General features: G+C 41.1%; 2 protein-coding genes across 8 annotated transcripts in view; one reads left to right on the top strand and one right to left on the bottom strand.

Moving 5' to 3' along the window:
• PPP1R13B (protein phosphatase 1 regulatory subunit 13B) overlaps positions 1-16,033 on the top strand; it is a 62,368-nt gene extending 46,335 nt beyond the window's left edge. For 2 of the 6 annotated variants that reach the window (XM_048949500.1, XM_048949496.1), the window contains exons 8-18: positions 1,077-1,241; positions 2,015-2,195; positions 3,958-4,116; positions 7,266-7,435; positions 8,299-8,800; positions 9,282-10,048; positions 11,642-11,779; positions 11,858-11,991; positions 12,723-12,889; positions 13,624-13,823; positions 14,486-16,033. In XM_048949500.1, coding sequence (XP_048805457.1) covers positions 1,077-1,241; positions 2,015-2,195; positions 3,958-4,116; positions 7,266-7,435; positions 8,299-8,800; positions 9,282-10,048; positions 11,642-11,779; positions 11,858-11,991; positions 12,723-12,889; positions 13,624-13,823; positions 14,486-14,527 — 2,625 coding nt within the window. In that variant the 3' untranslated portion in view covers positions 14,528-16,033. The remainder of the gene's footprint in view (positions 1-1,076; positions 1,242-2,014; positions 2,196-3,957; positions 4,117-7,265; positions 7,436-8,298; positions 8,801-9,281; positions 10,049-11,641; positions 11,780-11,857; positions 11,992-12,722; positions 12,890-13,623; positions 13,824-14,485) is intronic. The other 4 variants (XM_048949497.1, XM_048949498.1, XM_048949502.1 and 1 more) reach the window with 4 other exon arrangements.
• Positions 15,646-26,648, bottom strand: ZFYVE21 (zinc finger FYVE-type containing 21). Of its 2 annotated transcripts, XM_048949513.1 has the most exons (8): positions 26,453-26,648; positions 23,786-23,836; positions 22,031-22,199; positions 19,891-19,966; positions 19,664-19,755; positions 18,843-18,896; positions 17,413-17,555; positions 15,646-17,189 (listed from the first exon to the last, which is right to left on the bottom strand). In XM_048949513.1, exons 1-8 carry the CDS (start codon positions 26,582-26,584, stop codon positions 17,154-17,156), a joined length of 753 nt encoding a protein of 250 aa, XP_048805470.1. In that variant the 5' UTR covers positions 26,585-26,648; the 3' UTR covers positions 15,646-17,153. The 2 variants fall into 2 exon arrangements, with proteins under 2 accessions (XP_048805470.1, XP_048805472.1); XM_048949515.1 differs by lacking the exon at positions 18,843-18,896.
• Positions 26,649-26,967: the final 319 nt, after the last annotated feature.

Here is a 26,967-nt window from a genome sequence, read left to right as displayed (position 1 = left end):
GATAGGCATTTGGTACTGCAGTCTCATAAAACTGGTGTGTTGGGATGTTATTAATGTGTAAGGTCATAGCTATATCAGAAATTAACATGAACTAACATTTTAACAAAATCATCAAAAATACAGGCTGCACTGTGTTCACTTGCTACACTGTAGTGCACTGTAGTTGCACAATATTCCAGTATACACTGTGCTGCTATCATACATCTTTCTCAAAAAACACTGGTTCATCTCCACTGTAGTTTTCATGTCAGTAATTAAATATTCATTCACATTGAAGTTTTGCCATTTTTTGGTAGAAAATTTGCAGAATAATTAATGTGCCATCATATCAGCACTGGAGATTTAAAATTTATTCACACACCCTACTGTGACATGGAAACAGATCTAATATATATTTAGCGTTAAGAAATAACTTAAATTTCAAGATAAGTCTAACCATTTCTTTACATGAGCAAACATAACATACCAGATAATCTGTCTCACATTTTCAGAAATTAGGAATATAGGTCCTTTTTTCCTCCTTCAGTTTATAAAAGGTGCATCTGCTTTCCATGTATTTCTAAATGCAAAGATGCTCAATTGATTAAGATTTCTTACTTGTGCTTCATAATGATCCCATACACGTTTATCAAGACTTAAACTTGCCTCAGAATTTATTTATTTTTTAATATGGAATGACTGCCATTGAAGGCATGAAAAAATGCCAATGGGAATGCAAATAAAATTATGATAAAGGATGTCATGGTTGATGTCATGGTTGATTTAAACTGTAAGGCAAACTATAAAGGTAATTCATCCCCTAATTTGCTGGAAACCTGCTTTGGAGGATTCAGTTTAATTTCCATATAGAGAGGAAAATCTGCATCTAGTCCTTGCAGTTCAGTTAACTTCCTATCCACTCATCCAGATTTCATGTGGAACTGGAAATTGAATCAGTAGCAAAATTACTGTCAAAAGTTTTATCCCACTTAACATTTCAGTGATATTCAATTTGCCACTGTGGCAAAACAAACTAGGTGACAAAATTAAATAACTTTCCTAAAAGTGTGTCTGTATTTGTTTGTTTATTTGTTTAGATTAGGAACAGGCTTAATCAGGAGCAGAACTCCAAGCTCCAGCAGCAGAAAGAACTCCTAAACAAACGTAACATGGAAGTGGCAATGATGGACAAGCGAATCAACGAGCTGCGTGAACGACTATACAAGAAAAAAGTTGAGGCACGTCAAAAAGAAAACATTCCTGTAAGATAAACTATTAAAAGGGCCACACCTTAGTTTATCAGCAGCCTATTAAAACTACATAGACTACATAGCATGTCACTTTTTCCCGGCTAAGTAGCAAGCATTTAAAAACTATTTTAAGGTTTTCCACAGATACGAGAAAACTGTCGGACAGAATGTACCTTCTTTTATTTTTCCTTATGTGACAGACCATACTGTATTAAAATTTATAGTAGCTTAGATCTGTAGAAAAGAAAGCATGATTTTGGGCTGTACTTCAAAGCATAACAGGATAAAAAGGTGGGTTGTCCTTCATTTGTTTGCCGTGGAGCAGAAAACTTATAAAAAATGTGACTGGTCTGATGACATTAGTCCTAATAGTTGTCTGAGACTTTGACTAGAAATCAGTTGCAAAGTAGACCATTCCTCTAGAGATCACTTCTGGATTTCCATATGTATTCCCAGCTGCAGATGTTGACTTAAAAAAAGAAAATAATAATAATTAAAAAAAAAAAGATCAATGTGCCCAAGAAAGGCAGAATGTAAAGAAACGTTATGCAGTAACAGTTTTCCTCATGTCAACTACTGAGAAATTTAATTTTTGAGGAGTTGGTTTTAGGGAATAAAATTTGGTTTTCTAGTTCCATTTGTTATTAGAAGCATTAAGTATAGCAATTTATTTAAAGTGAATTAGCTCCAGTGTATGGTTGTATTTAATTAAATGTAGACCTCCAGTTGATGGATGAATGCCTAAATTAAATGGAAGTTCACGTTTCAATTTCTCTGACTTTTAGTTGAATCGTATTAATGGAACTTCATCACCCCAGTCATCTCTGAGTGCTTCAGGAAGGGTGGCAGCAGTGGGACCCTACATCCAAGTTCCAAGTGCTGGCACATATGCTGTGCCAGTAGATCCAGTCAAACCACAGACTCTCACCATTGCTTCTAGCGCAACACATGGAAGATCAAAATCTGGTAAGTGTTAATATAAGCATATAAAATATTTTTTAAAATATAAAAAATATGATAAATATAAAATACATAAAGTAAATAAAGCACATAAAGTAAATAAATATATTAAATATTAATATATTAATATTATATATTATATATGTTTGGAAAGGAGTAATAAGGAAGATTCTGTTTTGGGATAATCTCTATAGCAGTAAAAGTAGAATCGTATGTCGTCGGTACTTTTCTCTGGACTGGGCACTGCTCACTTGATATGAGCCATTTTTATTCAGTTCATTAATTTTCCTAAGGAGAAGGAGAGTATTTTCTTTGCAGTTTTACTTTGTGGTACACCAATAAAAGGAGCGCACGTTCCTTTACATATTCTGTGAATTAACTGCTCTGTCTTTAATACATTTTTGTGTCTTTGATTATAGTAATGACATAACTTTGTGGCAAACAATATTATAAACAACTCTTTATGGTATGTTGTTTTTTATCAAGTAAAACAAAGCTACTGAACAAGTAGAAATAATATTAGTTCTCAGAAGGAGACCAAATAGGAAAATGTAATAAGGCTACGTGAGGTATTTGTTCCAACTGAGATAGGAGAATTTGTGCTTACTGAAGCATTTCTGACGTGGAATAATGTTAGTATTGATTCTGTTTATTTGTATCTGTTTTCATTAGTAACAGAGCTGTCCCTCCAGAGACATGACTGATATCCGAAATTGCTTCCCATGTCCCCCATAAATAACCTATTTATTTTGTAAAGTAGCGAACACTTTTTGTTTTATGTTAAGCTGACAAAAGCAGATCGTGACATTTTTGCCTTAAGATTTCATTTTTGTAAAGCATGCTTGTGTGGTCACATCTTAACAAAATCACACTTCTTAAGAAGTGGCTAGCTTCATTTACTTAATACAAATAAATACAATTACTGGTTTATCCAATTCATTGATTTATGTATGAAAATAAACATGCATAATACAAATAAACATTCATGATCCTATCAATCTTAACCTCAAGACTTGATTTTCATGATCTCTTAGCAGAGATCTGAAAATAAGGTAAGGGATGACCTCTCCAGCAGAGCTTTTGAAATGCTCACATGCATTCCAGTACTTAAAACTGGGCACTCCAGCAAAGTTTGCAGCATGATTCCAAACAAGGAGGAAGACCTGAACCTCCAGCAAAAGCATGTTTTCTATTGATGTTAGTGATCTAAAGATATCCTCAGTTCGATAGAAATCTAATCTTCGCAATTTTATGGAAAAATCTTAATAATATGGAAGTATTTCATTGTGAGACTAAAAGGGCAGAATTGCAGCTGTGTGGAGTTTGGACATGTGGATTCTTCCCCTATATATAGAAGGAACAGTTCATAACTTTAGTTCACCAGCAACAAATAGTTCACCTCTTTACAAATATTAGCTTTGCAAGATACATATTCCTACTTGCAGACCAAATTCACAATGTTATGAGAATCTGTGAATGAGAATTCTTTGATTTTTGTAAAAGTAATTATTCTACCTTAGGACTGACTTTGTGCTTATTATTCTGAGTATACTTGAAGAATGTCCTGTGGTAGATTCATGTAAGGAGAATTATATACTCTCCCAAGAAGAAGAAAAGTGAGATTTGTTTTTCCAGCTGTCATGCTTTTATTTGTCATTGTCTCAGTGCTCCTGTTCTGATTTCTCCATTGTCATTGTTATAATTTCTCCACCACTTTTTTTTTTTTCTTTCTTTTTCTGTGTAACTGGATCTGCCTTGGTGTGTCCAGTAGAAACAGACTGGGGGTGTGTGAAAAAATCTCCAGACACCTGGAAGGTTTCTGATTTAGACATAATAGCGGATCCTATTCTGTCATCTCCCACTTCTCTTCAGTCTGCCGTTCACAATGTCATCCGTCTGGCACCTACTGTCTTTGACACCCAGCACTGTGAGTCCGTAGAAGATCTTTGGCTAGCTAAGAATTCCGTTTTTAATATGGTCATCTGAGCTCTTGCATACAGATGCGTATTAACCAGCATCTTAAGAACCTGTGTTGTGCTATGCAGTCGATGCTGATGAAGTGTAAAATTGTTTAGATGTTGCTTTTCACCATTGAAGGAAAGGGATTTGCAGCAAATTCATTCTTACAGTACTGCAGTAGTATACTAGAGATGAGTTTTCTTCACTGAAAAAAACTTGGGGAAAAAATGGAGAGAAAAATTGTGGCAATAAATCAGCAAGCATGTTTTACTGTGTCTCAGATTAGATAGATACAACACATACATGTTTAACTTCACCTATTCTATGCAAAGTTTCTGTGTTGCACCGGCCCCGGAGATGGGATAAAAGCTCAGCTTCTCCAAGTCAGTAGCAAGAATCTTGCTGTCTTCAATAGGATGAAAATGCTATTACTTGGTTTACACTTCACTTGCTGTAGTAAGTATAACAGAACTGGACCTACAATAATTTTTAGGTGAAGTCAGAGAAAGTACACAAGGACTGTTGTGTGTATGTGTGCCACTGACTTATGTAAATAGAAAAGTGTTTGGTGGGAGTTGAAATGCACTGGGTGCTAGGCAGTCTTAAAAGCAGGTAGACAACAGGATACCTTTGGAAGATAAAATGAAACCTGTTGGTTGAAATGGCTACCAGAGAGCTAAGAGCAGGAACTCGTTAGGACTTGCAAAAGGGTGTTGCCATCAGGTGGCTAAGTGTGTCTGGGAGCAGCTCAGCCAAACCAAGGCCAGAAGGCAGTTGCTGTTTGGTTGCCTCTTGAGCACCTATCACAACCTCTGGCACAGTGCACTGCAACTGGAAATTGCAACAGCAGCTTGGTAAAGTGCGTGAGATCAAGCTGGAGCTGTGGGAGTTTCTGAAAGAGCACTCATAGGAAATGCATGCTAATTGCAAGTCTGGCAGATTGTAATATGAAGGATGTAAAGATGGGAACAGTTACACTCAGATGTTCGTATATGTAAGAACAAAAGAGAGAAGTCAGAGGAGAGTGAGTCTGAATTTATTTACAGTCTGTTACTTCAGAATTCAGGGATGATCATATCTGGAAAGAGAAGGATTACAAAAATATTTTGTGTAACTGTCTTTCTAGCAGAGTATGAGCTTGTATATGCGGGTAAGATAATTAAATTCATGAGGATTTTTGCTGTTGTTTCTTTAAGTGCTAAGTTAAGGGCTAAGGATGCTTACTACAATGATGGAGTGTTTTGTATAGTAAGATAGAATTTTAAAAATTGCCATTATTCAGGGTAAAAGGGTTTAGACAGACTTATCTTTTGGTCTGGCTCTTGATAACCAGATGGGTGGTATAAAACAAAGAAACTAAAGAACCCAACAGTTTGTGTTCCTGAATACTGCATTGCATCACTTCCTGACAGTTTGCAACTTGGAATGGTGATTTGTGGATTATATACTATATTGTCAATGTTAATACTATTTAAATGACCAACCACAAAAATAATGTTGCTCCAAAGTAATTCTTTCTTGTAACTGAAACATAATTGATCTTAATTTGAAAGGTTATTGCCTTACTATATATGTGCAGACCATTCCTTGGAATTGCGAATGGTTAAAAAACAGTAGGGTAGCTCATATGCAAAGGTATAATTTTAATTTTTTTTTTTTTTCATTTAAAAGTAAACGATATGATTGGAACATCTGTACACAGTCTGTATGCTGGAACAGTCTGTACACACCTCGTGTGAGCTCATAGAATGAATTTACATTCATACAGTGAAAAACTGGGTAGCAGTTGGCTGGAAATCTTCAGCTTGTCATTTCAGTCGGGGCAAGAAATGCGATGCTCAATAAAGAGGATAAGGCTCCTGTGTAGAAAATAGTGTGCCAAAGCTATATTCAGTGAAATTAGGATATTTCTTCGCATCTTATTCTTAGACTGCTATCTATACTAAACAGAGAATGGCATAGAATCCTAGAAATAGTCTTGCTGATTCTGTTTTCTAAGTACTTAAAACTGAAAATAAACAGGAAATGTTGTCGTTAAATACCAGGCTTTTATTTGGCCTTGGCTTACTATGGGGTCCAGAAATCTCAGTAACTCTCCCCTCACCTTAGTTGTCATCTGCTGGTGAAGTTAGTTATGTGTGACAGATTGTTATACAAAGTGCTTTACTGAGATAATTGCAGGGAATTAGGGAATAGGGAAGGAGAAGTGATCTTGATCTCCTCAGAGAAATACGAAGCTTAATCTTTCAGAGGCAGATCAAAGCCTTGGAATCTAACCAAGGATCTGTGTAGTTACTGTAAAACAGATCTAATTGTGAGATGATTGAAGCTCACTTGCTTGGGAACAGAAAGCAGGCAGTCCACTCCAGTTAATGAAGTAACATATCGAAGCATCTAGGATTCATTAAGGATCTGTTGCCTCAGTTTACGTACAGCTAAGTGTGATCTTTTTTCATGCGTTGAAGATGAAAGCCCATGACTTGTATCTTGGCACCGTGACTTCTTATCAGATTAATCAGATTAATTTAAACATTTCTTTTAAAATTAAGTCTCCGAGGCAGTGCTGATCAGGTGAGTGTGTAGAGGAGAAAAACAAAAGGTAAGTTAACAGTCACTTCCAGGAGAGGAACGTATGGCTTTGTTCAGCCACATTCTTGAGATGAGCTTTTGTTTCCTGTTACGAATCAATGAATCCAGTAACGATAGTTTACATTTGGAATAAATCCACACAGAGCTTACATAGATTTAACATGTGGAGTAATTCAACAGTGTTTCTGGTTGGTATCAAAAGAAATACGTTGAAGTGTTTCTCTGAGGACTTTTTTTTTCTAAGCTGAGTTTGCCTTTTAATAGTAGAATGAATGTGCAATGCTGACACAAAAAATTTAACTTTTTTTTCTGTAGAATTGTTACAATTTGTGTGCCAAAGGGTAACACACATCGTGTTAAGTAGAGGAACTGGGCTTTCAGTATTGATTTCGGAATCGAACATAACAATCTATCTGATTTCTAGAATCAAATTAATCCTATCGTAATCTAACTTGCTCAGTTTTAGATGTTGCTTTGCTTCTTTACAATGGTTGTGTTGTAAATCTAATGTTTCCATCTGTTTTCAAGCTAACGATGGAAACTGGCCCCTACTTAAGCAGAGCTCAGCCCCTGTGGTAAAACCCCCTCAGATCTCCAACACAGACTGGAAAGAATCGAGCATGGATACTGCTTTAAAACAAGGAACAATATCCAGTCAACCTTTGCCAGCTTCAGCATTAGGAAGTACTGATAAGCTGGTGAGTTTCCTCTGTGGTGTATTTACAGATCTGTTTTGCTAAAATCATGAACCTTTGGCTTTTATAGCTGAACTTGCTTCACATATCTACACATTTCCCTTCTGATAATTACTTAAAACATTACAAATGAATTACCTTTCTATTTCTACTTTTCCATTCTACTACATTTACAATTCATGTTCTGTTTTGGGTTTGGGGTTGTTTTGTTTTTTTTTCCAGTTTAGTAGTTTGTGTTCCTTCCTGTTCTCTCCCATATCCGGTATTCTCTTTTCTCCCCCTTTGCTTGTCCTAATCTTCCCCACATTCCTATTTTTCCAATTCAAATATTTTGTTGCTGTTATTCCTTGATGTGGATTACCACTTCTTCAACATGGTCTTTTTCTAGTAAAAATACTTCTTACAACAAAAGCCATTAAATCCATCCTTCAGCTGATGTTGACTGTCTGCACCGTTGTTCTAGTTTTAATGTGAATTTTAATGAACTTTATGAATTTTTGACACTGTATTCTTTAAAAAATATAGACCTTGCCTTTACATGGTTTTGTTAAACTGTCAATATTATCACACTATACATTATAAAACTTATTATCAAATAGGTACTGATATCTAGAAGCTAGAGCTGGTCACTTAGGCTTTGAAAGTATTCAGATGGTTCTGGATTCCGCTTAATTTATTATAACTGAAGATGCTTTTAAACAGCAAGGTCTTGTGGTAAATTCAACTAGAATTTTTAGTATTAAGGAACACAGTACTTGTATGCTGCCACGCAAGATTATTAGTCTGTTCTGTTGAAAGAGGAGTATTCTTGCTCACAAGTGTTTTATGTAATTAAGTGGTACATAGTTTTTTATTGTTTTATATAGGGTCTTGACTTGGGGAAAGTACCACCAACAATTCCCGGTGTAAGCAAGCAGTTGCCTCAAAACTATGGGACCTATCCAAGCCCAGTTCCCTTAGGAACAGGTTCTACAAATTCTCTAGAAAGAAGGAAGGATGGCAGTCTGCCCAGACCTGGAACTAGTATAGCGAATCGACAAAGACCTGTTCCGCTTCCGCCGCCAAGCAGCGTCCATCAACCCAGTTCCTCACAACAAATCCAGCAGAGAATTTCTGTACCTCCTAGCCCTACGTACCAACCCTCTGGACCCCCCTTGTTTCCAGGAGGAGACGGCAGGCCAGAACTCCCTTTAACTGTGGCTATCAGACCTTTTCTAGCTGATAAAGGATCAAGACCTCAGTCTCCCAGAAAAGGGCCACAGACGGTGAACTCCAGTTCCATCTACTCAATGTATCTTCAGCAAGCAACGCCACCAAAGAATTATCAACAAGCTGTATATAACACCTTAAATAAGTCAGTAAAAGCAGGTACAATATATGTCGCTTTGCTTTTTACCTTTGCAGTAAGCAATTGAAATGTATTTATTGAGCTTAGTTTACATACCTGTATAAATCGCATCTTGTTTGAGAAACCTCTTAAATTTATGAGAAAAGTTATTTTTGTATGCAGTATGGCAACAAAAAAATGCCTTTTATTTTCGGGGTGACAAGCATACGTTGAGTTACCTTTTATTTAAAAACAGAATACCATTAGAACAATATGTCTGGATACTCTGGTTTTTTATAGATAAGTTGAAAAAATCACGTCTAGAAAGTTGGTGATTGCCATCACCAGCAGCTGACTGTGTTTTCGTTTTGGTAGATTCAGTGTAATTTTTTTTTCTGTTCTGATGTCAAACAAATAGCAACAAAACCATACAGTGTATTTGCAAATATTTCATTATGTAATTTGAAAATAGTTCTTCACTGTATTCCATCATCTTTTTTTTTTCTTTTTTTTTCTTTTCAGTTTATGGAAAACCTGTCTTACAATCTGGTTCAACTTCTCCCTCACCACTGCCATTCCTTCACGGCTCTTTGCCCGCCCAGACCTCCTCACAGCCACAATCTCAGCCTCAGACTGACGTCTCTGAAAAAGACCAAGAGCTGGAAAATGCTCCACCACCCAGTGAAAATAGCAATGTGGAAAACATTCCTCGCCCTCTCAGTCCTACTAAGCTCACTCCCATTGTGCATTCACCCCTGCGATATCAAAGCGATGCTGACCTTGAAGCTCTGCGAAGAAAATTGGCCAACGCTCCTAGGCCGTTAAAGAAGCGTAGTTCTATCACTGAACCAGAAGGCCCAAGTGGACCAAATATACAAAAATTATTGTATCAACGCTTTAATACTCTTGCTGGAGGAATAGAAAGCGCCCCTTTTTACCAGCCAGGCAATCCCCAGGACTTCATAGGTATCTTAGCAGATGTTGATAATGGTAACGCTAGTACCAATGGCAATATCGAGGAACCTATTTCTGTGCAACCTACAGTTCCCCTTCCTGATGAGCCACCCCCTTCATCAGATGCCAATGATAATGAATTACCTTCCCCTGCAACTGAGGAACTGATAAGCACTGAAACTACAAATCAAACATCCGAGACAACTGAAGATAACAACAACAACGTTGCTATAGTTCCTTCTACCGAAGAGTCGTCCAGTCCCACGCCTGAGGTCAGCTCTCCAGCAGAAGAGGAAGCTCCTTTGCAACCTGCTCTTCCTCCTCCACTTCCTCCAGTAAGTAACTAAAAAAAGGACAAATTTGTCAACTGCAGAATTAACTGTGTGCTAAAGCATAACTGGAAGAGGCTAAGCTTATGCTAACTGGCATACTCGCACTTGAAGTTTCGTGATTTAGTAAAGAAAGTAAAACAAGAACAAATAAAGGTACTCCAAATAGTATTCTGATAGAACAGGTTCTTTAGGAGTCTGCCCGTTTAATATGGAAAATAAATGCACAATGTGGGGCTGTGTGTGCAATTTAGGCGATAACTTATTGTGGGATATACTTGTCATAGAGCCAACGCTGGTAGATGAAGCACCATTAAAAATATTTTTTAATCTCCCCAGGGCTGCAAAGATAACTGTATGAACCAATGGGAAAGCTGCTGCAGTGGAAATTCTTAATTAGCATACAAGCTGAAACAGCTATTCTGGGAGAAGTGTGTTCCTTCTCCTCTCTCAGTAGAGACTAGGGCTCTAAAATCTAACAAATCCAACAGCAACACAGATGACTTGTTTTAGCAGGAATCTTTTTCTAATGGATTGTCTCTATTTGAATTGCTTTCAAAGTTCCTCCTCCAGCTGCACCAAAATCTTTTAAATACTAGTTGACTTTGTTGTTAGCAAAGTTTACAGCAGATGGAGAATTGAAGGTAGGGAGAAAAACTGTAATTTATTCTTTCTTGTTAACATGACTCACTGCAACACTGATTTCAAGGCACATCTCCGCTTCTCGATTCACCTAGAGCTTCATAGGTTCTTCTGCAAAGAGCTTACATTCTTTTTATAACTTGACTGCAGTGTGCACAGGGCTTTGTGTGCATTTTGCATGAGGATGCGTGGGCCGAGACACTTCTGGAAGAATGGGATATGCTAGCAACACATGTTGTTCATGCACACATATTGTTCATACTGTGAGAGGTTTAATTTTTTTTAAAGTAAAATACCCATACTAATAGGAGAAAACAAGTCTGGTGATTCCGCAGGCTTAAAGTGCTCCACAAAGCTTTCATTAGTAGTTTTTTTTTTTCCCAAAAAGCAGCAAAGACACTTGTAAAGTACACAGTTTATTCTCAAAACGCATTTAAATGTGTTTCCAATCTTGAGAATGTTTCTTCTGGTTATGTCATCTTGAATGTTACATAAAAGAGCTTCATAGACTTTTTTCTCCCAGCAAAGCTCTTTGGTACAGACCTGCTGCTGACACCTCTGTTAATTCACGGGAAAACTTCCCTCCTCGTGCTTAATTGTGTCAGGCTTTCTAATCTAAGCTTTGACAGTGCTTCAGACCATCCACCAGAGACACATCCAGCTCACATTATACCCATTAGGATTGTGGTGCTCAAAAGCCATTGGTTTGAGTACTTTGTTCCTTGCACTCAATGGCTTTAAATAGGAGTAGCTGGATTATGTTGGCATGCTTTCTGATCTTTACTAAGATATAGTAAGATATCAACTCTGTTATTAAAAGGATTTATAATAGAAGTGTTTGCATCATTCTTATGACCATCGAAGGATGGGATTCCTTCTCTAGTGAAGGAGTAACTGGATGGTTTGCACTACTCCTGCAACCTGAAATAATGCCTTTAAACCTTCGTTTCCACTCAGACCAAACGTACCAACCTGAAGAAACCCAACTCTGAAAGAACAGGCCACGGTTTGAGAGTGAAGTTCAATCCATTGGCCCTTCTCCTAGATGCTTCTTTGGAGGGAGAATTTGATCTTGTACAAAGAATCATATATGAGGTGAGTTTCCAAACAAATGGAACTTCTTTCTATACTAGAGAAAAAAAAAAGTGCTGAACTATTTCATGTTTTCCATAGGTTGACGATCCCAGTAAGCCCAATGATGAAGGAATTACACCTTTGCATAATGCAGTGTGTGCTGGTCATCACCACATTGTGAAGTTCCTGCTTGATTTTGGAGTAAATGTAAATGCAGCAGATAGTGATGGGTGGTAAGTGGCAAGATTTTTTAACATAGCATCTGAAGGAACACTGTTTTGATGCCAATTCAGTATTTAGTGGGGACCTGCTTGGGGATCCATTTCCTTCTCCTTTGTCCCCAGCAAATGAGGACTTGCTAATTTTGAGATGGTAACAAACTCCAATACAAAGCTCCGTTGTTGACCGGCCCGTTGAGCCCACGGGCAAGCAGGTTCACATTATAAATTATGGTACGTTTTGTTTTTACTTAGAAGTACAGCTGAATTTCTTGTTCACAGACTGAAGTAATTAAACTTTAAATAATGAATGACAAAAATGTATTGAAGTTTCATTTTCACATAACCCAGTCCCAGATTTTGTGAAGAATGCAGCCTAGCAGGTAGATGTAGCACCTGTCAAGAGTTTGGAGGAGATGTGGAACCTTGCCATGCAGCTGAGCAGTTTGTCCCCCACCTTATCTTGCCTTTCACATTTCCTAATATTGGAAAATACTGGTTTTATATCCAGCAGCACTGCAAGCTATGCAAGTTGACATAAAATGACATCTATTTTATGTTTGGCTTTACTGGAGTCAGGCTGATGCTGGAATCCACTCAGAGTCATTTGGCCTGTTTTGAACAGTGCATGCGTGTCCCATAAAGAACAACTTCCTTTAATAACAGATAATCTGTATTGCAAGACAAAATAGCTAGAATTCCTGGCATTTATTTTTTTTCATTTCTACATTTCTGCTTTATTTCAGGACACCTTTGCATTGTGCAGCTTCTTGCAATAGCGTTCATCTCTGTAAACTATTGGTTGAATCTGGGGCAGCTATTTTTGCTTCAACTATAAGTGATATAGAAACTGCTGCAGACAAGTGTGAAGAGATGGAAGAAGGTTATATCCAGTGTTCTCAGTTCTTGTATGGTGAGCTATGACACTTCTTTACAAACTTGTTTTCTCTCTTCTAAAATTTGTCCCTTTTCTGGCACTGACCTGAAGGAAACATCTGCTTGGGCTCCAGGCTGCCCTGCACCTGTTCTTTCAAAATGGTAAAAACAGAGCAGTCTTTGGTTGTCATGTTGCTCCTAGTCTTTTCCTTCTTGACTTGCAGACTCCATCTGACGCTACAGTTGGGTTTAATTTCAAGGAAATGCTTCCACAGGGAGATTTTCACAGTCCCAGTGAGTTGTCAGTATCTTGACAGAAATATTCCAACAAATTTTTAGCAGATCACCTTCAGAAACATGTATGCATTATGAATAATTACCTTAGAGAATGTGCTGAGTTACTAAGACATATTTTGCAAGGAAAGTACCTTGATGGAGCAGAAAAAGCTTTAATTTATGGAGATGGAGATAAGCTTAATTCAGGCTCTGACACTGTGCAGACTTTCAGAAGCTTCAAGCAGTGCTGTATGCAGTGTGTGCAAGCTCTGGTACGGAACTGAGGCCTTTGAGAAACACACCAGTTCTATAAAGTTGCTTTGCTCAAACAGTTGTCAAACTGTTTTTGTCCTCCTTTGAATAGAAGTAAGATTATAAAGTTGCTGTTGCTGAAAATTGTGTATGAAATGTTAATAATGAGACTAATGTTTGAGCCACACCAGAAGTCTCGGGGAAAAATAGATTGCCATCTATGCACTAACTTCTTGTTCACAGGAGTGCAGGAGAAGTTGGGAGTGATGAACAAAGGAGTGGTGTATGCACTGTGGGATTACGAAGCCCAGAACAGCGATGAGCTGTCCTTCCACGAGGGCGATGCCATCACTATTCTGAGACGCAAGGATGACAACGAGACGGAGTGGTGGTGGGCCCGCCTCAATGATAAAGAAGGCTATGTGCCTAAAAATCTTCTTGGGGTAAGTGCTGAATTACCACTTGCCTTTCATTGTTTTACTTATCCCTGACGTAGGATCTGTGGTCATCGTCTCAATGCTCTGCAACTGAAGTGTGGTGGCTTTATTAGGCAGCCTAAGTTTTGGCCCAGGAAGATACTTAAGAAGACTTTTAATACCTGGCACGAGATAAGCATACATTTATACTGAAAAATGGGAAAAAGCCTTGAAGGTGGCAGCTTCAGGCAAGTCATTTATGCAGCTCTCAGCAAATGTAACACTGCTATCAAAAAAGTCCAGGAATGGAAGGCCACCAAGTGGACAGAGAGTGCGAAATAAGCTCTTTTGAGGGCTTGACAGGGAACTCCTGAATTTCCATAAAAGAATCTCCTAACCTAGGATGGGATCTTCAACTAAAAGAACCAAGTTATTTGCAGAGCAGCAATCTGCTCCTGTTTGCACAAATAAGTCAGCCCTTGGCATCCTGATGTTGCTGGTTTAATTTTTCAGAAGTCACCAAAGAACTTGCTGTAGCTCAGTAACAAATAAAAAAGCCCTCATGCCCCTAAAACTCTTCTTTTTAACACTCAGGTCTCATCAGTACCCCTTAGTTATAACTTAATTGATTTTATATTTGATTTGCTGTCAACCATGCAAAGCCTAATACTTTCATTCTGTTTTTACAGTTATATCCACGAATAAAACCTAGACAGAGAACCCTTGCTTGAATTCAGTTGTACAACGGTGCAACACCTTGCTGGTAACTGGAAACTTAAAACATACACTGGAGCCATTGTTTTTGATCATTTCACACGGAGAAATAAAACTCTGATACTTAGTTTTAATGGTGCTTTCTCTTGTTAAATGGACAGCATCCAAAAGTTTCAAGATCTGCAGTTTGTAAATGAATCCTGTTCTGTGTGACCCGCCACTGATGAGGAGAGCTGTATCTCCATACCTACAGTGTTCCGCCAACTGTTGTCTACAGCGATGTGTTGAGTTGAAGTTCGGTGTGGTAGGAGCTTTCTTGTGTTAAATGTCCAGAGGTGCCATTTGCGAAGTGCAGATAAGCTGTCCAGTTTGCTCCAACCCCACAGTAACTGTCCCATGTCAGGATTTTGGATGTTTTGTTCAATACCAGTGAATGTTGAGTTCTCTCATTACTCATCGACTCTTTGGGTTCTAGGACACAAGATCTTCACCAATTCCATTCATCAGTAAGTACTCACCAAAGCTTTACGAAGGCTGGGATGAAGTGTCAACGTGCTTTTGCACTTACATCCTGGTTCAGGCAACCCCAACAAAAGCTTTACATAGTCTAGCATCTAGTATAAATCTGCATTTAGAATCAAGCCAGAGAAACTAACCAAACAACAGTATTAGTACACTTTTCAAAGCCCCTACACGATAGTCCACTTGGTGTTATATTTTCTTATTATTCAGCCTACAGCACCAGTGTTACCTCTACTAATGTAAAGGTTCCCCTGATAACCACTGTTCTGGACAGAACAATTAATAGTGAACTTGCAGCAGCTTAAAGGATTTGTATGTCTGCATGGATGAAAGTGCAATAGTTGAGAAAGGTAAGAGTCTGGTAAGGGTAATACTGTGTAATTTAAGTCTGCCCAGGTCAGTCTAGAAGAAAAAATGAAGGACTGAATAGAAGTAGAAAGTGAGGTGTGTAGAGATGTTGACTTAAGGAGAAGACAGAAATGAGGTGTTATAAAGAAGGGTTTGAGAAAGGTAATAGCTAATTTGAGGACAGTTTCTGTGGTTCTTGGCAGCCTACAGCTGTTGCCGAGGCAAGTTATGCAATAATCTATTCCACTACATTGTAGTTTCAAGCAAAAAAAAAAAAAAAAGAAAAAAAGGAAAAAAAAAGCACTTCACTGGAATTTTAATTGTACATGATTTTATATACCAAAAGTATATTTTGAATTTCCCATTATAAGTTAAGTTGTAGCCATATTTCTTGTAATTTTCTCCCATTAAACAGTATGCAATTTGATTAATTCCTCATGTACAAGTTCTGTGTATAATTTATATATCCATCTCTGCAGTGCTGTAACTTGCTTTTACCACAGGTCAGCATTAACTGTATATATTGTGGTGAAAAGTGAAAGGGTATTATTGTTGAAGAATTTGCTACATGAATGTCATGATTCAAGAGCCTCCGATACACTAATGCAGAGAAAATGTACCTGTGCACAATAAAGTACTGCTAAGGCGCTGGCTGCATTCTCCCTGACCTTTATCCACGTGGCACCTGTAGGTGTGCCTTTCCTCAGTCAGCAGGAAAGACCAAAGACCAGCTGGCTGTTGACTGAGGCTTCCTCACTGTTGTACCCGGTGTACAGAGAACGACTGCCGTGTCCATTTTGAACCACCTGACACTGAGCTCTGGTATTCCAACTGCAACAACTTCGTACCTGGCTACAAAAGCTCTGAAGGGTCTTTTACACTTAAAGCTGAGCCTCTTGTGTTTGCTCACTCAATTTTTACCAGTCTAGGACAGTGGAAGGAGAAAGACGTTGGCTGCAGGAGGTTTAGTCAGAGGATTGAGCAAATTAACAAGGCTTAAAACTGAAATGAGGGTCCTGCATTCAGACGGTAGCACAACAGTACGTTGTGAAAGTAAGCAGCACCTCCTGTTTAAATAAGTGAATTAATTTATTCATATTTGTACAGTAAAATGTATACAATTCCAGACAGCATTACAGTTAGATTAACAAAAGCTAGTTTCCAAAAAGAAAATACAAAACTAAAAATTATTCTGGAAGCTTTGTTATTACAGAAGGGAAGTTTCAAGGTCATGTAATTCCAATTTGGTGATATTTGGTGAAATATGTTAAGAAAAAAATCAAGTGGATTCTGTAAAACCACATCTAAGGCAGATTTTATTGTACACTGATTTTAAACATTTGGATAGAGGGAAAAACCTGAGATCTATACCCAAAAGCTATTCTCTGCAGAAGAGACATACACCTTTGTTTGCTTTCTGTGGCAAACAGTATATATAATTGTTACTACAAAAGTTGTGCTGTACATTAGCTGTAGTGCAGGTCACTTTCATATTTCATATTAAGTGCCAATAAAGGCAATAAAGGTTTAACAAAATATACAAAGTCTTAAAAGGTGAGACTGTTTAAAGCATTAATTGTATACATATTGCACGCTATAGTGAATACTCATGGTTCAAAACAGAAATACATTGTATGTGCCAGTTCTTACATAATGAACCACACTGGAATGAGAAAAAGTCAAGAGAAAGTGTTAACCAGTTGTCAGACTAGCACAAGGTGAGATGCAGGTCCTCCGAGGCTGGTGGCTGCTCCCAGGCAGTTTGCTCATTTCTTACTGGTCCCGAGACTCATAAAGAAGTTTTGTTGCCTAATGTGAAAGCAAAAAATGACTGTCAAACTAATTCCCTCCACAAACAGCATAAGGCTAAAGGCATAGCAAGCAGCTGTAGCTTCTGTTTTCTTATGAACAAGGCCTTAAAGTCTGCACATTAAGAAAAATAACAACAAAAAAGAACGAAAGCTCCAAGGACTGCATGCCCTGCTGCTACTACTTTCTTCAGCCTGCTGTAAGTTTTGCCTGCCTTGCTTACCTTGTGCATAGCTGCCAGCCAGCTTGCTGACAGCTTCTTGTTAGAGCTGAAGTCTTCACTGGCCGTGAATTTCATCTGTGTGAGCTCCTCTGCTCCTGGTACTTTATACTGCAGAATCATACCTATGGCACGGGTATTGCCTCCTGAAAACAACAGTAGAAATCCTGAGCAGCAATGTTTTACCAACTAAATCAGCACAACGCTTTTAGGTAATAATCATGTTTGGAGAGAGCATCTTAGCACTGAAATCAAAGCACTGACAACTGCGGGTGAACTAACAGGTGCAGCATCAGAGGAAGCAGTGACAAAAGGTGGACAGTGGGACGTGGAATGGGCAGATGTGGTATTGCTTGCTTCTCTCCTGCAATCACTGAGGCGGAACCTGTAAAAGCCACTGGTGCACACACTGAGAAAACCCTCCTGTTTCACTATTACCACCTGTCTCAAATAGATGACGTGGTTTCACAACACAGCCTGGGGTTTCTAAACTGAATTCCCAATGTCCAGTAAGACCAGTATCAAATAGGGATCCTTGTCGATCCAAGTCTGGCAGTGTTTGGGAATTTGGCAAGAGTACCTGGCAACGGGCAACAATGTCATTTATTTCCTGAAGGAAATCCCTTACGAAAGACTGTGTTCTGACAGCAGTGCAATAACAAGGTGCTTGTGTCTCTCTAGCTGCATTAGAAATTAAGATAAACCAAACCAGATGCACAGAAATTGAACAGAAGCTTTGTTTAGAACAGCACTTTGCTGCTTCACATTCACTCTGTTGGGGAGCTCATTTACTGAAGTAGCAGAGCAGAAACTAAAGCCACAGCAACAGCATGCGTACACAGGAGGACATTTTTACAAAAACTGCCTGCGTGAGCAGAAAGGGTCGTGGAAGCCAGGACCCTCATCTCCAGACACCAAAGACCATCTTGGTCAAAGCAATGAGATCAAAAGCACGCAGTGTTTATAAACAGTTACTTCCTCCTCTTGTGGGACAGACTGCAGTTCACCATCTTTATCCCTGTCTACTGCATCTACCCTGTCTACTAACTGCCAGGCACTAGCCAACAAAACACAGGAAATACATTACTCATTTCTGGTGTGCACAATTCAGGAAACCTCTGTTGAAAGAGGGTGATGTGCAAAGCTGCATGCCACTGAAGATAGTTTCTCATCTGTCCTCTACAGGGGCAGACAGTAGCACACGTGGTCAAAGAAAGGACTCAAGTACTTTGGTTCTCCTCCAAAGAGTTACAAAACAATCTTCTCAGTTTATTAAATAGATGGGAAAGAATAATCAGTACTGGAACATAACTTGTCTTAAGTTAAACAGACACACATCAAGCAATAAGCTGACAGTGCACAGGAAAGCAGATGGGAGAGGGTCACAACAGCATGCTGGAGGGAGCTGTGCTCACAAAAGGTACTGGTGATACCTTCAGTAATATGCTGGCTCTCCAGAAGGCTGGTGTAAGTGTGAATATCTTTTTCTACCATCAAGAAGGAAGGCAGGCAGGCAAAAAGATAAAGCAATCAGAAGAGTAATGAACAAGAAATTACAGGAGCATTAAGCAACTCAGCAACACATTCACATTCGGTTGATTTGAATATCAAGTTCATTAAAGTTAACATGCTGTACTGATAGACTCTCCAATTAAAGATTCCAGCAGTGACAGAGATGTTGCTAACAAGTAATCATTAAAATTCCTGTCCCCATTTGTTCTCATTTCAATGAAATCATGTTCATCCTGAAATACTATGAAACGTGTCAAGAGGTGAAGCAGTAATAGCTGCCTTCTGATAAAAATGTTACCAGTTTAATTTGGCCACCCCTTCATCTTGTACAAAATTAAGAGCACTGTTTCATATTTTTAAACAGCTTCTCTCTTACTCTCCTCTGAACTGTTTGTACAAACAGAAGAGAAGCCCTGGCTGGACTCTGAAACTGAAACTGACAGCTCCCTTCTGTGAGCTCAAAGTTCAGCCAAGAGAAAGGATCAGACGAGATGAACACTTTTACTTTGGTTTACCAAGAAATTCTCTCATCTAAAATCATTTCTGAACTCTGAGGCTTCCCCCAAAATCCCAGCAGCCACATGGAAGGTTTTCCAGGCACAACACTATTCCAACAACTGCTGTAAATAACACACTTACACCTGAACTACCAATAACCCAGAAATGCACTGTCTGGCTTGAACAAACAATTACAGCTCCACATTATTCTTAACAGTTAATTTGTACTGAATGAAAAAGTTACCTCCAGGAGTAAATCCCTCTGTCAGTATCTGAACAGTTGAGATTTGTACAATTTCAATCTCGTAATGGCTGTCTCCATCCAAAACCAGGTATCTTCATAACAAAAAAAAAAAAAAGAAAAAATCATTGATTTTCCTGTCAACAATATCAAATCCATATCAAACGTTTGGATTACTGTACAATAATACAGCTGTGTTCACAAGTGCTGTGTCGATCAACTGTCCTCACCTCTGATTGTTGGAGAGCCGGCAGACCATGAGCTCCGATTTGTCCGACGTCCCCAGAGTTACAAAGAACGTCGCACCTGAGAAGAAAAGCTTCAGTATTCTAGTGCAGCATGTAGGGAGGAATATGGAAGTGTCACAAAGGATAACTCATTTTTGCTTCCTGCACCCACCACACTGAACACATGAAGTCTTCAGTTATGTTCTGCATCACGCCTGTTCCCAATTAGATGCTGCTTTACCCGCATGCTGTACAAATAGGGACTGTATCTAAGATAAATCCTTGAAAAATGAGAACGGGTTTGAGGACAAAAACAAAGATGCTATCATGCCAAAATTACAAAGAAGGATCAATAGCAGGATGTGACTGTCAGCTGTGTGCTTAACAGATACGAAACACCACCTTTTGCAGCACTTTAGACCAGCTCAGCCTTACTGCGAGGTCAGCAAACTTCTGCCTCTGTCTTATTTTCCCACCTGCTCAAAACAGCTCTTTTGACATCAGGAAAGTTATCTCAGCATTGAAGTGATTCATAAATTAAAGCAGACAACACGCCTACCACTTTATTTCCTCCATACCTCATACTCCCTCTGTTGCCTAATCCCACTAGCGTTGGCCTGGGAAATAATGCTAACACAGAGCACCGCCAAACGGCCCGTGCCCCATCTCCATCATCCATACCACGCACCTTCAGAGCTTCACCGCACTGCCAGCTTCCCACTTCACTGCACCTCGCTGACCCCTCAATGCAGACACACAGGTTGCTGCTGACACGAAACCTGCAGCAGCAGCAAAGCCACCGAGGAGATCAAAACAACCACTGCTCTGAGATCTGCGGGTCTGTGGTAAGCCATGAGTAACCACACTTCAGCTGCATAACATCAATGCAAGCAGGGCAAACTTTTTCAAGGAAAATCTTCAGGTTAATGTACATTATTTCAAAAACTATCATCACCAGTACCTGCCCAGCACACTGATATATGGTTTGTGCACTGCAGGGATGAACATACCTCCTTCACAGAATGGCCAGAGTTGGAAGGGACCTCAAGGATCATGAATCTCCAACCCCCTGCTACATGCAGGGCCACCAACCTCCCCATTTAACACCAGCCCAGGCTGCCCAGGGCCCCATCCAACCTGGCCCTGAATACCTCCAAGGACAGAGCATCCACAGCCTCTCTGGGCAGCTGTTCCAGCACCTCACCACTCTCTCTGTAAAGAATTTCCCCCTGACATCCAACCTAAATCTCCCCTCCCTCAACTTAGATCCATTTCCTCTTGTCCTGCAGTTGTCAACCCTTTCAAAGAGTTGATTCCCCTCCTGTCTGTAGGCTCCCTTTAGGTACTGAAAGGCTGCTATGAGGTCACCCCACAGCCTTCTTTTCTCCAGGCTGAACAAGCCCAGCTCCCTCAGCCTGTCCTCATAGGGGAGGTGCTCCAGTCCCCTGATCATCTTTGTGGCTCTCCTCTGGACCCTCTCCAACAGCTCCCTGCCTTTCTTGTACTGGGGCCCTAGAATCTCCTTAGGAACTAATCAGGCTGTGGTTTAGCATACTGGTTATACACACCTGTAACATGCCAACAATAAAGAGCCCATCAAAAGGCCCTGAACCATCAGAGTATTTTCAAAACTGAAAACTCAGCTTTTTTAATGTAATTGAAATGTGAATTCCTTTATTGGATGTAGCTTTAATGCTGTGCAGAATTGTCCTGCCGCCAATCACATCCACAGGCCATGAACAAGATCAAAGCTCACAGATAAAGCTTGAAAAAAAGCGCAGTATCTCATCAAAAAGAAAATCAAAATCTCTGTTGTTAAGCATTTTCATCTTAGTTTAGTGCAACAGAAATGTGGCCAAGGGATGGACTATTTTAATACAGTGCCAACTGCACACGTATCAGTCCTCAGAGGCACTCAAATTTTGTTTTTAATGGCTTTTTGTTTTCAATCTCAATAAGCTGGCGATACAGAATTCAGTGGCAAACAAGAAACACAACGAGGAAATGTCTTAAGGACAGAAAATGGCAGCGCAACAGCTTGACGAGAGGAATTAATCTTGCTGCCGATCAGATGTTTTTTAACACAGCATTTTTATCGACGTAAGTGAGACCAAAACAACGCACACACGCAGTCAGTACTTGCCATTCATGAGCACTTTGAGCTGTTTGTCATAGAACTCTGTTTCTTTCTGTGAGATGAGGGCACATTCAGCACACTGGCGCACAGGGTCCACAAAGCACATGCGAGGCAGAGGCACTTTTTTACTGCAGCACTTGTCACAGAAGCACTTTCCACATCTTCGGCAGTGATGCTGAGCGTGAGAGAATGTTTTATTTGTTTACAGAATAACGTGTTGAAGTTCTTACATTAAACATCCTCCTATCCAACAACCAGAAGTTCTCAGCTGTGAAATATTCACACTGAAGGGGCAGGACAGCAGCCAAGAGGTGAATGGCAATTAACTGCTGTAGTGGTGGGAAGAACTCTGAAGACTCAGCCCTGAGAGTGGTGTGCAGTATGAACAGCACTGCAAGCTTTTGCTGGCACTGACAACACACTTCTGAAGCAGACCAATGAGACACTGAAAGGATTTTACCCAAAGTGCAGTAAATCCCTTCCTTGCCTCACTGGCAATAGAAATGGAGAAGAGCAGTTTCTAGGTCCCTTCCGAGCTCCAACTGGAGATTCTGTTCTTCTCCCTCTAAACTTGTTCTCAAATGTTTCCCATGAAAAAAAGCCACAGAACTTCACAGCTTAAACCTGAAGTCCTCCCTCTATCAGAAACATCGGGCAGCACAGTGCAAATCCAACCAAGTTGTAATGCCAGTTCAAATCAGATCTGGCGAAATCAGCACAACTTCAAAAAGTGGCTTCTGCTCCAATCACTCCTGGGGTGTGGAGCCCTGGCAGCTCTTCCTGATGCAAGTTTTCAGCAGATGACAGCAGCTCGTGTCAGAACAAGTGTTCCCAGGCAAGCAGGACCTGCTTTGTGGCTCATAGCAAGCCTCAAATGCTTGACACAAGGAAGTGATACGCTGCAGTTCTGATCACTGTTAACCTTCCGAGCGTTACGCAGTCCTCTGAAGTACTTGCTACACTTGGCTACCTCCATTTACTTCCCAAAGTTAACAGAAGTTAAATACAGCAGCCTAATGAATTACTGCTTTGCAGCCAATCCATTCCTATGTCCGCTTTAAGATTTCTCCTTCCTTCTCTCTCCAAAAAATAGATGGAAAACCATCAGTTATGTCAGTGCATTTCAAGTCCCACTTCCACCAGCACAGGCTCACAGAGTGTCAGTGCACTCACACAGAGGAACGTTACTCTCTGCTAAAATCAGTGCTGGCTTTTCCAGGAGGCCGCACAACCCCCACGGTCAGCAGAACGTTTTCTGACCATGAGACAGATCCTGTTCTGCTTGTAGAACAGAGGGACAACCTGGTTCTCAGCTCTTTCCATTGTAACAACTGAGCTCTTTCATGTCAGACTGTAATTCGTTACACCTGAGAACATGGTTAGTTCACACTGCCACAACTAATTTCATCTCTGAAAGCAGAACTGCGCTCATTAAGTTGGTTTCAGTGTCAGTGCTGATGCTGGCAGCCCACTCCAGCACACGCTCCAACGTGTCCTTTTCATGCAAACCCAGCTGGTAGCACCTGGCACTTTGAAAAAACCCAAACTGTGTGCTACAAACTGAGCTAAAGGAATGTCACAGAAATGGAATTGAGTGAGAAAAACTCGTCCTGTACCCAGAAAAGGCAGAACACAAAGGAAAACTATTGTAACATCCGTTACTCTTGGCATGAAATTCTACTCAATCATCTACATTTTATATCAGAAGTCCCCACTGGCATTGCAACAGTTCAAGCTTTATATTTTGTTTTTGTCTCTTACCTTTCTAGTGATGAAGTCAAATTTCGTATCGCACTGCATACATCTCGGGCACTAGAAAACAGTACAAATTAATGTTAACCTGTAAGATCTGCCAACATCATTCACCCTAAGGAGTACTGCATCTTGCCAAAATGGCATTTCAGGTATCTTTAACACGTTTCCTTGTGTTTGGGTCTCCACAAAGGCACGTATTCATAGTCGCATTCTTTCCTGAGTTCCTACAGCTGTAGAAACCTAAACTCTTGCAGCCAGGCCATTACAGAGTTCAACTGAATGCCATCTCCGTGACTTCCCCTAGGCTGAGCCACTGCTATCTGCTTAGCACACTGTCATCACCGTTTGCTTCTAATTAATACAGTTCAGTACCAAACTCTTTATCTTCTAAGAACTCTCTCCAGTTACAGCAGCTTCAGGAGTTGATTTCTGGTGTGAAACAGAAGTCCTTTTCTCAATCACCATCCCATGTTGTACAGCTACAGAAAAACAGCAGCTAAGGAGAAGAATCTCCAGAAACATTTCAGTTTCATGTAACTCCAGTTTTATACAAATCATTCACACATCTAAACAAAAGGCTTAACAAATCAGTAGCAGCAGTCGCTGTAATGGAGCAGAAATAACCACGCTGCAATCTCTGGCACAGGAAGCTGTTTCTCAATCCCGCACAAAACAGAACTAGAAGTGCTCCTGCACTGTTTTGTGTACTGAGTTCACCCCAAACCACCTCCCTTCTCAGTGGCTCCATAAAAGCTGCTTCTCACAGACACTGACTGTGATCCGCCAGCATTCGGCACCTGCAGTGCCAAGGTTTGCTCTGTAGTGCTCTACAGCTAATACCACATTTTGTCTACACTGACCTTGGTTTACTGATTTAAGTTTTGACACGCTCCATAGTTTGGGAGCTGGGCACAGCAAGAATGTCAAACCACTCTGAGTTTACCAGGAGTCTGATTCATTTTCTTCAAGCAAATCTGTATTTCTGGACAGAAATCGGAAAGCACAAGCCACAAACCAGGGAGAGAATGCTCTTCTCAATCCCATCTTGAATAGGTTTCGCAGATAACATTAGGTTAAAGCATACAAGTTGCTCTTCAGCAACTAACAGAACTATCCTTCCTCACATTTCATACTGACTTTGTAGAACATTCCTAACCTCCAGACCAATTCCAATACCTTATATACCAATAACCTCCTAATACCAAACCCAATGCACAGCGCAGTTGGAAATCTGAAGGAAATGGCACGTGCTAGCAGCTCTCACAGCAGGGTTTTGGTACTGAACTGTTCCAATCCAAGCAGCCTCAACACATTGTTCCTTTGTGGCACTTCTGTTTTAAGTAACCACAACCATGAGAACCCATTTGCATCATGACTTGGCCTGGGAACAGCTCGCAAATGGAGAACATCTTTAAAGGTAAATCCTTCCCATTCATCCTTATGACGCAGGCAGGCAGGATTGCTTAAGTCTGCTCACATTTACAGAAAACAAAGCATGGCACTTGAGTTACTTTTCATGTCTTCAAGGCACAGGCTTTTCAAAACTACTGCCGTAGAACCGAGAAGATAGAAAACAAGACATTAAATAAAAATTAATTAAAATTATTAAGATACTGATTTCACAATCAATGGTATCAGATTACTTCATACATCAAGATGAAAAGGGAACAGCAACCAGATGTTGGGTGCCGGTAATAATGCAGGAGCAACAAGAACTGGTTACGAGCCGAGAGGAACTTCTGATGCAGTTGCTGAAGTGTGATAAGGAATTAGTGCAACATTTTAGATCCAGACAGAAGTGGGAACAATGCAGATAGACAGGAAGCTTTAGTTACACTTCACTTACTTTATTTGCATATACAATAACAAGCTGACATGAGAAGCGATGCAAGCCTACCCCTGGTGAAGCACATTAACACAGTGACTGTGTGACAACGTTTGCAAGCTCATCAAAACAGGTGCCATAACACGCCCAGCAGAAACGATGCCAATGGGAGATGCCTTCTGATAACACCGCAGCCACATGTGACCAATCCTCTGCCTGAGCTGCACGAGTTTGCTATCAGCCCGCGGCACGGTCGGGGCTGGGTGGGCTCTGAAGTCCCTCGCAACGCCCAATGACCGGCACCCCTCAGGTGTCCAGGCAGCAGAGGCCAAGGTACGCACAGCGCAGATCCGGGCCCGGCCGGGCTGCAGGAGGCACGGGCAGCCCCGTCCCGCTGCAGGACGGCACTTTCTTCCTTGTTCCCAGCCGGGAGGAACGGCCCCGCTTAACGCCTGCCTGCTTTCACTCAAGGAGCCTCATCAAAACTCCTGCTTAGCCGGGGCCGCACGTCAATTAAATGCGCTGGCCTGAGTCCACGCCACAGCGCGGCGGCAATAAGCAAACAACTAGCGCTAAATAAACAGCCGCTGCGCCTGCCAGCACCGGGCTGCGGGAACGGCTTAACGACCGACGCACGTTACACCAAACCCGGACGCACGTCGGGATCGCAGAGCGCACGCAACGAGCATCGAAAAGCAAAGCTGACCGAAACGCCCCGATCGCCCAGCGAGCGGCCTGAAGGCGCCCGCTAAGCCACGCCAAGAGGAGCCGCGCGCTTTGCGCCCGACGCGGCCCCGCAGACGGCCCTGGGGCGCGCAGGCTGAGAGAACCCCCGCCCGGCCTCGTACCTCTTTGTCGGGCACCCAGGGCGGCTCGTCCAGGCCGAAGGGGCTGCGGGCGGAGCGGTGCTCGGGCACCATGCGCAGCCCGCTGAGGGAGCGCACCAGCTTCTTGGCGTCGCGAGCCTCGCAGCCCGACATCTTCCTCCGACGCTCCGCCGCCGCCACCGCTACTCGCCCCTCGGGACTGGCAGCGCTGCCACCCAATGACCGCGCGGCCCGCTTGGGACGAGCGCGGCGCTAGACCAATAGGAAGCGGCGTCCCGCCGGTCCCCGCCCACCCGCTCGAGAGGACCAATAGAGACCGCTCGCACACTTCCAGCCAATCCTGCATCGTTCGCGGCTGAAGGCGGGCGTGTTATTCTTTCCTCGCCCCTCTGGGGGCTCGCTGCGCGTGCGCAGAACGAGCGGCCGGCCTCACGGCCCGGAAATGAGGGGCTCCTCGCCCAGCCTCCCGGAACAGCGCTCTGCCGGACCGTAGTGCGCCCCGCCCAGTCCTTGGCTGCGCCGGGGAGCCCGGGCCA

This window comes from Lagopus muta, chromosome 6 (genome assembly GCF_023343835.1).
Source record: "Lagopus muta isolate bLagMut1 chromosome 6, bLagMut1 primary, whole genome shotgun sequence".
NCBI classification, from domain to species: domain Eukaryota; kingdom Metazoa; phylum Chordata; class Aves; order Galliformes; family Phasianidae; genus Lagopus; species Lagopus muta.
Note: the sequence above shows the minus strand (reverse complement) of the source record. Positions and strands in the feature narration are given on the sequence as shown.